General features: G+C 39.6%; 1 protein-coding gene across 5 annotated transcripts in view; it reads right to left on the bottom strand.

Annotated features, from left to right (window-relative positions):
- Positions 1-12,355, bottom strand: part of pdlim5b (PDZ and LIM domain 5b) — a 35,479-nt gene that overhangs the window by 10,956 nt on the left and 12,168 nt on the right. For all 5 annotated transcript variants that reach the window (XM_010738112.3, XM_010738130.3, XM_010738121.3 and 2 more), the window contains exons 3-4: positions 8,589-8,740; positions 234-267 (exon numbers count right to left, since the gene is read on the bottom strand). In XM_010738112.3, the coding sequence (XP_010736414.2) occupies positions 234-267; positions 8,589-8,740 (186 nt within the window). The remainder of the gene's footprint in view (positions 1-233; positions 268-8,588; positions 8,741-12,355) is intronic.

Raw genomic sequence — 12,355 nt, 5'->3', positions numbered from 1 at the left:
TTCAAATAAACACTGTTTTTCACACTGCTGTATTGAAAGTCATGCCTGTGACACACAAGTTTAAGAGGTGCTATAAAACGTGGCCTCTCTCAGGTCAGTTTATGCATGCCAAGCCAATCTGTGTTCTGACATAATCTCAGAAGGGCACATGCTCGCTTTAATAAACTGATAATATTTCCGTACAAAAGGAATCTGGGTCAACTTTATATTTATTTGAATATTTTACTTCATACCTTAGGCACTCCATCGTTGGGGACACTGGTGGGTCTGTGAAGACAGAAAGAAAATGATAAAATCACCACACACCCACACACAACAACTTTATAGCAGGCATTAGTAATGCTTCTATAAAGTTTAATTCCTGTACAATAAATGACATCTTAACTGCTGTGAAGCCTGATTCAGAGCACCATTTTTAAGATGGTGATATTTTTTTGGGCCAAACACTGGTCTTATTTTTTTAAATGTATTTAATGTTTCTTTTTCTTTTTTTGTCAGAGATATATGATCATATCTTTGATGTCAGATCATCCTTAAAACATCCCAAAAAGGAGGAATTTTTAAAATGAAAACTGCAGTACTGGGTTACAATAACATAGACTGGATTTAAAAAGTAAACAAAGGCACCAAAATATGATGGATTACCTATCGCAAGCAAGGTTCAAGCTCTGAATATTGACTTTTATTGCACACTGAAATAGATGGAAAGAAACGGCAGCCTGGAAAGCAGGAAATGTTCAAAACTTTATGCTTCTAATAATAAATCTATTAAATCTGTAGTTAAACTGCCATATATTTTAGAGTGTGTGTCCACACGCAGACTGGTGTTGAAGTGTGACGCACGTCTGATTTACACTTATGATCGAGGCAGCTGCCACAGTTTTATCACCTATGGGAGAGGAAGGTGGTCTGTTTGTGTCTTTTCTTGAGACGTCCTGGATAGAAACCGGCAAATATCCGACAAACTTTTACCTCCTTTTGTTTTGTGTCCTACATTTGGCCTGGACATGCAGACAATGTGTCCCTCATTGCTCATAAAAAACGAAACAAAAAAAAGACAGTGAGTCAGCAAAGCTGGTTCCGGACCAGCAGCTACGGTATGTCCGTTGGCATCCTTTCTTTCATTGCCATATTAGGAAAACAGTCAACAAACTCGTACTTCCTTTCTGCCTGAGCAGAGGAGCAACAACTGAGCCTGGCACCAGGTTATTAAAGAGCCCCACCCTCCAACCAGATGCTGATGTCATCTGTGCCCATACTTGCATTTACAGTTTCCACTTAGCAGTTAATATAGAGTATTCTTATTTTCCAACGTACTTGTATTATTGGACTTGCTTATGGAGAAACAGCACAACGTGCCAATGTAAACGCTAAAAGGTCTAAAGATCAAAACAGCACATTCCATTACAGATGGGACCCGGTCTACAATGAGCTACTGTGATTCTGCCATCAGTGGTCCAGAGTGAGGCGGTTGGGCGGATCCGCTCTCTATCTGGCTTTCCCAAAAGCAAGCTGAACAAACTGAACAAACACTTTCTAGGGTGGTCCTGTGAACATCTGCTCAGCTCAGCTCCTCTGTGCTGTCCTGCTCCCTGCAGAGCCAGACCCGCTTTTGTTCTGCTATGACAAAGAGACAAACACTGGGCGAGTGTGTGGGCACACAAATATATATTTACTTTTTGGTGTCCAGGTGTACATATACATGGTTAATCTCATTGTTTTTTAGTTACTAGATACGGTTACTGGTTTGTCATTCAGATGAAAGGCGTCTTCTTCTTGACAATCTGTGATGTCTTATATTTAAGGATTTTGGATACTAAAACTGCAAACAAACTGTGGTCTACTAGTGATGTTCAAAACAACTTTTGACGTCACAAGAAACATTTTATAAAAACAAAAGCAAAATACAAGAAAAAAAATGGATCTCTTTGTTGTGCTTCATGAAACAACTATGATTATTCTCAGGGTTATTCAAACAGCTAGATGCTCAGTGAGGAAATAACTACATAGGACATGGATGAACATGAATACCTACTGAGTTTGAGCAATTAATTTGTTTTTTTTGTGTGTGTTACTACTATATAGTCATATATTTTTTTAATAGAAGTCATAGCTTCTCTTGAATAAAGAGCAAGAAAATCAGATATATAAATGTTACACTTGTTGGGGTTCTACTGTAGATTATCCATAACCAGAAAATATCTCAGTCATTGCTGATCTGGGTAATGTTTATTTACAATTTATCTGCCGTATCAAACTGCTTTCCTTGTATTGCCATACCACAGTTTATGCTACTAACAGAGAAATCCTGCCTCTGCTGAAGATGCAGTCATGACTTTGTTTAGCCCAGAACACAAGTCAGCTGGTTCCTCCAAATCTAATCAGGATGCCTTGTTTTATTAGATTATAGATGTTGATATCTACAAGATTGATTTATATATGGAACAAATTTATTAACTATACACCTAAAAAAAAGTAATAACAAGTGCAAGATATAAATAAACAGATTATCCTGACAGCAAATGCGGATTTGGAAGGAAAAAGGTTTGGTTTTCATCAAAATAGACTTGTCTGTCCACCCACTCTGTCATATATAAACCCACACACACACTCGCACAGTAATGTTTCCACCCCTACAGAAGACATTACATTGACTTACATTTCCCGGAGACTTATCCGAACCCTAACCATAAACACTGCTTGTCTAACCTAACCCTTACCTCTTTTAACCTAACTTTAACCTCAATCTAACCTTACTTTAAACAAATTCTTCATGCTTAAATATAATGTTTTACATGATGGGGACTTGCGTTTCTGTCCCCAAAGGGAAGGCGAGTCCCCACAATGTGAGCGTGTAATGAGATTTATGACTTCACAACACAAGTAACACATGTCCACACACACACAGCTCTAGAATAAGAGAATGGGGAGGTTAACCGGAGGAATAAGCCTGAGGGGACTGACGCATTTCCACCCTGCCCGTGTCTCTATGAGGGCCAAGAGAAACAGTCTGGCATATGGCATTTGACGGAGTGATGGAGAGGCTAATAGACACAGCTTTCTCACCACACACACACACACACACACACAAATATGTCTTACCAGGTTACAGACTTGCATATCCTTATTTTAACTGGAGGGAAAATGGCACAAGTAAGAGTGCCCTTTTAATTTTCCCTGTTGTTTTCACTTCAATTTCACACTCTGTCCACAGAAAAGTTTTTAATAATCCTCTGTGATAACCATCTGACTCCAAGCATCTGTCACTGTCTTTTGCTTTACTCTCTAGACAAAGTTTTGTTTACTCTCATCATATTTGGTACAGACATTATATGTTATGTGGGAGGATAGAGATGAGTAGAATTCACACATGCTGTTAATGTCTTGCACAGGTTACATTATTCCAAAACCTTGTTGAACGAGATCAGCTCTCTTATGGTTAACTTGTGTGATAAATGTTAAAACTGTGTGGGAGACCTGGCAAACACAAGCCGTTTTCTTAGATTTACCAATGCATGAAAAATTGAACCAAAGTATTGTGAGGGAAAACAAGGAGGGGAAAAAAACATAGGAAAGCAAAACAAAAAACTCCAACAGAGGGATGTGGAAATAACGGGTGTGGAAAATAACTTTTCTTTCTGCATTTCTATTTTTCTGTGCACCCAGCCTATCCGCTCAGTGGCAAATCTTGCAGCTTGTGTCTGGCATGTCACACGGCCTCTCAAGGTCTCACTATGTTCCCACTCTTCCCCCTGCTATATGAGCATCTTGGAAGAAGGAATTTTGTGCTTTTGACATGATTTTGAAAGGAGTCAGAGCCGAAGGTTTGAGGAAGGACAGAGATTTAAAACTGTGGCCGTGCCAAAAATGACAGAATTGTGACTGCTATTTCCAGAGTTAAAGCTTAATCACGTGCAACTGAACTGCCTGCTGCTGCTGTCAGTTGCCTGGATACATCACTAACATAGTTATTGCCCGTGTCTGATGTGTCTGCACACGTGTCAAGTAGGAACTCTGTGCACTTGTCCATATCAGCAGTCACATGCACCATAGTGATAGAAGGGATTCATGCCACTTGTTTCCATGTGCCTTGTCATGCCCCTCTGCAGCACTTTACTGTGTGCGTGATAACTCTCTGGCCATGTGTGCTTGCCTTGGCAAGCAAATAGTGGAATAAATGTTAACCACGGGACTAAACAAAAAATATTAAAATTTGCATTTAATTGCGTTCAGTAACCCACATCGAGACCAGACTGATTAGAGCAAGTGGGGGAATGAAGGAGTTCTCGTTGAGGTCGGATCTACAGCGACCACAACAGCATTAACTGCAACTCTAGTTAATGTATCTTTTTAATGCAGGTCCAAGCAATGCAAAAGCAGGACCCCATCCTTTCCTGTTTTTTCTTCAGACCACCACACCACATCTGGTTAAGGCAGCCAGGAGTCAGTGGGGGCTCTGGGTTACATTGGATTGGCCTTTACTTCACCCTGTTATAACCATTCCATAAGACACGGTGGGTGTACATTGGCCATGTATGCAAGAATATCTGTAGATGTAACTGACAGCCGCTGAGCTGACTAGTATTTAGCTGCAGTGAGTAGCCTGTGGGCGAAGAAAAACATCTGTATAATATACTGCAGCTACAGCTCTATCTAACAGGTACATTTAAAACAAGGTAGCAGTTTTGATAAATCAAATCTTAAGTTAGAAAAAAGAGGTTAACTACAGGAAGAGAATATTCTGAAAGCCTAGGTGCTTCTACTCCTCATCTAATGAATGTTTTTGAGTTTGTAAAGACTTAACACCTTCCAAAAGCTTCAAAGCTTCACACCTTCCTAATCCCCCCTGAAACAGCACGCATCCTAGACACACACAGTGGAAAACACACAAAATCTGAAACACTCTTGCGCTGTGGGAGCTGACACGTAGTCTTGCGTAAAACATCAGAACGCTTGAATCGCAGTGCTAGCGGTGCTGATCTGTATTATCTTTGAGGTTTTGGAACCAGGTGCAGCCAGCCACAACCTCTGGGGTGCGGTGTTTCATTGCACTGCGCTGCATATTTCAATGACAATAAATAAACATCAATTATCATACTTTCCTAAGGACACTTCCCACGGTCGCCTGGTGTAACTGGCTGTTGGCTGCGTAGCAACACATTTCCCATGATAGTAAAACAAAAAAAGTACCCATAAAATCACTGCTTACTGCTGGCTGTATCAACTGAAAGCAAAGGGGTGGAAGATTGGAAAACTACTGTATTAGCTAAAAATGACTGCTGTCAGACACTGTTTTGACATCTTTTTCTGAGACTAGAGTTTTGGAAAGGGAAAGCTGGTTTCTCCCACTGTCACAGATTACATAACAGCTTTTTGCTCATTCAAACTCAACTTGACAGTTGTGTTATGTTTTATTGTATAGTTTAGTGACGGGGGTGGAGAGCGCAAACATGTTTCCATTTACCTAGCAACAGGGAAATAAAATATTGTCACCGATGACTGCGAGTGCCTTTTTGATTAGACAATATACAGAAACACTGCACTATATTCAGTATTAAATGGTGCACTTGTGTGATTCCAATTTGATTAAAGCACATATAAACTTAATTATCTAGCCTTTGATAGTGAACTCAGTGTAAAAGACACCTGATAAATACAAGTAAAACATTAGAAGTGCTATGTCGAGGTCATAATGAAGTGATAACCTCTCCCCTTCCTCTTTCTCCTTTTCCTTTTTGTCTCTAATTTGTCAGCTTTGACAGGGTCACACAAGTTTCCTCAACTGAACACAGTTCAAGTTAAACGCTCGGACATCCTGCAGGGGACTCTTGTGCTTTTGACTGAAGGGCAAAAAAAAGAAAAGAAAACACTGCTGATGGTCTCTGCTACTGCTCACCCTACCACATAGCAGAGGTGCTGCCTGTCAACTTACTATAGTCAAGATAAATAAATGTTAGGCTGAAAGGTAACTAAATATAGGGCTGTAGTGTCATTTATACACAGCTGCACCACGCAGGTTTAAATGTGTCTTTTTAAGGAAGAAAGGAAGCCCAGAGAATTTTAACGATGACAAAGTGACATAATAGTACAAACCTGTAGTCACATTAATCATCTCTTGGAACTCTTGGTATGTTATTCTGACGCTGACAGTCTTATCAGTGATCGTCTCTGCCATTAATCAAATCTGAGAACGCAGCTTGAGAAAGCGGGGCGCGACAGAGAGAATTCCTCTCGTTAAATCGAGTTCTTAAAGTGCTACATTTAGAACATAACTGTGAGCTTTAGGTACTCAAGAGGACAATAGCATAAAGGTCAGTGAGAATGATCCTACTCGACCTTGTTTGTCCTGATATAATATACATAATTCTCAAGTCTCAACTGTTCTGCGAGGAAGTGCCAACTCCCTTACTGTTTGCTGGGTCATCATTGTTGGGAGGGATGGCTAGTCTCTTCCTGTTTTCTTTCTTTTTGACAAAGAATTGTTCAATCAGTGTTACTTTTTTTTCTAAAAACATAGTAAAGACATGATGATAGTGTAGAAGAACCTGTTTTAGTCCTTTGTGGAGGCCATCTGGGCAGGTACTTAAAGAGGAAGCACACCTCAATGGGTTCTATGAGTAAGTAATACCCACCGGATTACTTATATACCTTAAATACCTAATACTCATTGGATGAAATGAGCAAAAATCTTAGTTAATTAAGGTAAATGATGTATGTTGTTATATATTGTAGAATTTATTATGAATTTGTTGGTACTAGCAAATGAAAGAAATTATGTTTTTTATTGTTAACCTTGTTAAATCTCTACTCTGATAGGCTGGTTTGAACTGAAGAGAAGGCTTAGCATGTGTTTTGGGGTTTTTCAGTTTTGCTATGTGAAAGCAGCAACTGTTCTTTGTTAAATGATGATTTTGGTTTGATAACTGAATAAAAGTCAACCTGTTTTCTGCACACCTCTTGGCCAGTGTGATGCTCTTGTCTTCTTTGCGACCCTGCACCTCTCTTTGCAACATCAACTTTCTGTGATATGTAATATCAATACTGTGTAAGCCATTCCCTAAAATTCAGCCAAATGAAGGAAATTGCAATAATTTATCATTTGTAATGAGGAAACCTTTGTTGTTTTGTGGGTGATTTGGGCTGTAGTTTACATGTACTGTGAGACCAAAATGTTTGATGTTTCATTGTGCATCCATTATCCACAGTAGATTACATGCAGCTGTGGGACGGGGCTATTTTAGGACAATTTTCCCACGATTAAAGCAAAGAGGCTCCTTTCTCTTTTGATGTGGTGATGGAATGACAGAACATGCAAACCAGACTTTTGAGTTTTTCTGTCAACATGTTTTACAGCTTGGGAAGCATGCGTGCTTTGCCTTCATTTGTTTGTGTCTCACACTAAAGCTACTCTTCTTTACACTTGGCTGCAGAAAATGTAATATGTCTGGCTAAAGTGCTTGGCTACAAAACAGCGATTCCATGTAGCCACTTCTGAGCTGGGTGAACTGATCTTAGACTTTCAGCACTGTCTGTGAAAAACAGTTTTAAGTTTGGGTTTTTTTCTTTGGACTACAAAGCCAACTCAGGGTGTCCCTGTGAGTGAAGATCTGGCCTTTGTCTTATACATGGACTATAAAAGTAGTTTGGACTGAAACTGTTCCTTGGTGGGCTTTAGTTGAGACCCTGTTTTCCTTTCTTTGAAGCTTCCTTTCGAAGTGCTCCTAATGCAGTGCTAGAACTTTAATACACTCAAGGGTCCCAGAATACCAGGGTCTTCCCTTTGTCTAATGGCAGAAGCAGAGAAGCAGTTGATGGGCTCAACATGTTCGAACCAAAACTGATCTGAAGAGTTTAACAGATTCTTAGCCATACACCACACATCCAGGAAGGACATGTGTAAACCATTAATTAAAAGGTTCTCTGTAATAACATATAATTCAAATGGGCTGTGCTGTGTAGCATTAATATGGAATACAGACACTTTCTCATTAGGTATTCAAGAATAAATGTTGGAACGGACACAAATAAAAATATGGTCTAAAATGTGACACCGCTGTAAACTGCACTGACTTTTCAGGACACATGGAATTACTATAAATCCAATGTTAGGTGAAACAATCCAGCATGACAAGTTACATAAACTGATGCTACTGTGCAAGTAACATCAAGCTTAATTCAGTTTTTTTAACGCTTCCAAACTTCCTGCAGGACCTCGGGTGCGTAGCATCTGCTGTGGCAGAAACACTGAGCTGTTTTAAATTAGCACAAAAGGAGTTCATATGTTTGAAATTATGAAAAGATTGAATACAGCACAAATAAACCAAATACGGCAATCAAGCTTGCTCTCGCCGATCAAAGGTCGTTCTGTTTGTCTGTTCAGCATCCTGTGAAAAGTAGCCCGAGATCCATACAGTAACAGTGACGGTTGACTCTGTACAAATTCTTCCAACAGGCTTAAATACACAAGGGTAGGCAAAAACAACAGAGAATGAATTCTATTGCTGAGGCTAGGAAATCCGTAGATTATGTTTTGGAGTGTGTGCTCATGTGCTATGTGCTGTGTGGGGGTACGACTGTGCGACTGTTACCTCTGTATAGTGAGGCTGAGATGGCCTGTGCAGGCCTTTATCTTGTTCTGGGCCTCGAGGTGATTCATGCTCTCTGTGGAAATGCCATTAATGGACAGAATGATGTCTCCAACATTCATCTTGGCTTGGGCTGCCTTGCCTCCATCAGTGAGCTGCAATGACAGATACACACAAAAAAAAACATTATTGATAAATCATTAAGTTACATCAACTCTGCCTCTTGTGCATTAATTTAAGACTGTTAACATTTCAAACTTTAGGGTTTGATCTGCAGTTACTAAAATGAATAAAAGTGAAACAGTTGTGTGCATATTGTGTCAATTTACTTCTTGTAATCACCAAGTATTGTCCTCTTCTTTCCGTTTCCTCTCTTATGTAACCTTTGTCTGATAAGATAGACATCTTGTTCTTGTCACAAAATCACAACACCCATTGGGGGCAGGATTCTGTCCCACTATCTTTATTTCCTCAGGAACAATTTACACATTAAAAAGAATGGTGACTACCAAAAGTCTGAAATATATACTGCATTAGGCATCAGGATAAGACTAATTCTAAAAATGAAAGAAAAAAAAAAAAAAGAGGGAAAAGTATTTTAAAAGAGCACCACTGCCAGCGAATACAGACAGGTGGTGTTGGTTATGCCTCTTCCAGCCTTGGACATCTGCATTTGGGAAATTTAAGTCTCTCCAATTCTCCACTGTTGATCCTCTCGAGCTCTGTCGGAGTAAAATATCAGACTGAGAGTCGGTAAATTCTCCACTCAGATTTTTGATGGGGTCACGTTCACTGCTGTTACTAGGTCTCTTAAGGACATTCAAAAGATTGAAGCCACTCCAGGGTTTCCTTTGCTGTGTGCTTCATCTGTTATTGTCATGCTAAACGGCTCTAGTCCACAGGTTGTGTGCCCTGGAGCAGGTTTTTTTTCTTTACAATAGTAATTACTTGGCTCCACCTCTTGTTCACACCCAGCCTCACAAATCCGTGTTGTGTTTATGATCACACAAATAAATGTTTTTCTTCACATCCTAGGCCATTGTACATGCTGTGTAAAACTAGTATTTCTGTATTTTAAATTACATGTATGTATTATAAATTAAACCTATACCCAAAAACAAAATAAAAAGTGCACTTTTAATATGGGATGTGTAAAAAGCAACACCATCTTTAGAGGTAGAACCATTCCACATTATATCTCTCCAAATCTGGTAGCAACAGCTTAAAGGCCTAAAGCTCTACAACTGTCTGTAGAGTAAATAGTGTTGAGGTTTATCACGTCTTCTATCACTCTGCACCACGCTCAGACTTGCATTTAACGCACAGGAAGTAACGTAATAAAAAAAACATGACGATGGGATGACTCTCTTCCAGGTGTGGCGATCGACGGGTGATTACGCAACGCTGTGTACACCTCATCGATCACTCAGCGCGCTCACACATGTACAGCCATGCTGGCTGCAATCATGGAAACAAGAAAGAACTCTCTGTACTTATTATCTTCTCTGGCTCTGTTTTGATCGTATCTTGATGCCAGCTTTCAGCGGTGTGAAGAGAACAGAACTGATAAAAACCATTTGGACAAAATGAGGAAAGCCAGACGTATACGTAAAGTGGAAACCCGGGTGAGGTCTATGAATGTGTTGAGAGACTGAAAAGTATAATTAAGAGGGTGTGAAGCATGATGGGAGGAAAGTGGTTTTATCTGTCAACTCTATTGGGTGTTGAGTAGAAAATCAGAACTTCAGAAAACAATTAAATGCAACACTTAGAAATCCTCAATGGATTCTTATGAAGCGATAAGATTTAAAAGAAAGTAAAAGACCTTCAGTCACACACACACACACACACACACACACACACGTGAGAGTAGTTGTTTATATGCACCAGCCCTGATTTAGACAGATAAACATAAAACAAGATATCCATTCTCCTCTCTGCTAAAGAATGCATTCAGGTTAGGTAACTCTAGAAGGAGCCAATGAGACATAATGAATGTGCCATTGTGTTAACCCTTGTAATAAAAAAAATGAGGCAAAAGAGTGGGAGGGACAGAGAGCAGGAATGAGGATGAGAATGAAGTGACAGTGCTGTGGCAGTGACCGACACAGTTTCTCTGGAGCCTTGTGTCATTATTAAGCAGATCAGTAGCGGGAAGTGTAAGAATGCATAGTTGAGGCTGATGTATGCATACCAATGTCATGGAAACCTATAGTGCAGCCACATGCTAAGTGTTACTCACAAAGGGGAAAGGGTACTTGCTACGCACGCACAAACACAGCTTTAACTGAATCACTTGCTCACTCAGTATCCGGCACACACTCAAAGACACACCTGCTGGCATTTATCGAGTCTGCCCTGACTCATTCACTTTCAATAAAACAACTCATTGCTCTTAAGAGCGGTGGCTAATAGAGTGAGTGTACGCACTCTTTAGAGATCACTGGGATTTGCTGGCTCTGTCTTACTCTGCTCGACAGCTCCAGAGGTCAATGGCAGAAAAAAAAAAAAAGCTGGGATTACTGAATGAGCACGTCCGGGGACATGGATTTGTCTGTCTCACTCTCCCCATGTCTCCCTCTCTGCATGCCTTTATCCGCTTGTGTTTGTTACAGAGGAAGAGAGTGCGTGAAAAAGAGATGTGAGGTTCTCTCCTTGTAGGGGTGTGACAAAAGACGATTATACAGCTCTATATATGGCAATTCCTTAAACATTTCAACACATGAAAAGAGGAAAAATATGTTTTTTTTTGTTTTGTTTTTTGTTTTTATATGTGGCTAACAATGTTTACTGCTTCAGTCTGCGGTGAACAGAGAGTGCTTTATAAATCCAAAATTCTTTAAGTCAAACGCGGCCTTTCTCACATGGATACAAAACAAATAGATGTTACAGTAAGAATCTCTGGCATCCGCGGTCTATAAATATAAATCAAGAGAGGTTTGAAGCACTCGTGATGGAGAGCAGATAAGTAATGAACTGGAACTTTGGCTGTGCTACCCCAGCTCTCTCAAGAGAACGGGATGTTTTAGCAACGTGTTTTTAACCAAATACCATCATACTATGTAATTTGAGCACTTAATCAAAATTTGCAAAACACAAGTTACTTTTTTAAACTTTGCTAGGTCCAATAAAAAAGTCGTCCAAGCCAATTACACACAGTGTAAATCAAAAAGAGAAGATTTATTGAAAGAGTAACGAGGATACTAGCTGTTTGTTTGGGATGAGAAAGACGTTTCCAAATGAATGAACTGTCTTTCCAACCGCCTCTACCTGAATGGGATTCCAGCCACATAATGGTGGGGCTGCTGTGCTGCTGTGGTCCTCTCCACACTGCTGATTTTACCGCTGAGCAGTTACTGGTAATGACGTGCTCCACACTACAAATGTAGCTTACAAAATACAGAATATTGCACAATACTTGGCAGATCTATCTGAGAGCTTATAGTGAAATCTTTTGGTACACTAGAGATTATGACATTACCAGCTGAAAAGGCCTTTAATTTATTACTGCTACAAACGTCTTTGTGGAATAACTATATCTTTGCCTTGTTGTTAAGAGAAATCCAGAGGGATTTTGTACCAGACTAACTAGAAAAACACAAGTGGAATTGAAGCCTAGAAATTAACAACTCATTGCTTCCATGTGTATTTGACCCATCTGTTTCATAACCATGATCAAATACAGTCATAAAAGTAAATAATAAAAACAGTGTCGTCCAAATATTTAGATGTTTACTCAGTAATCAACTTATCAATAATAAGGAAATATA

Source organism: Larimichthys crocea, chromosome IX (assembly GCF_000972845.2).
Source record: "Larimichthys crocea isolate SSNF chromosome IX, L_crocea_2.0, whole genome shotgun sequence".
Classification (NCBI taxonomy): domain Eukaryota; kingdom Metazoa; phylum Chordata; class Actinopteri; family Sciaenidae; genus Larimichthys; species Larimichthys crocea.
The sequence above is the reverse complement of the archived record's forward strand: the minus strand, read 5'-3'. Positions and strand labels throughout refer to the sequence as shown.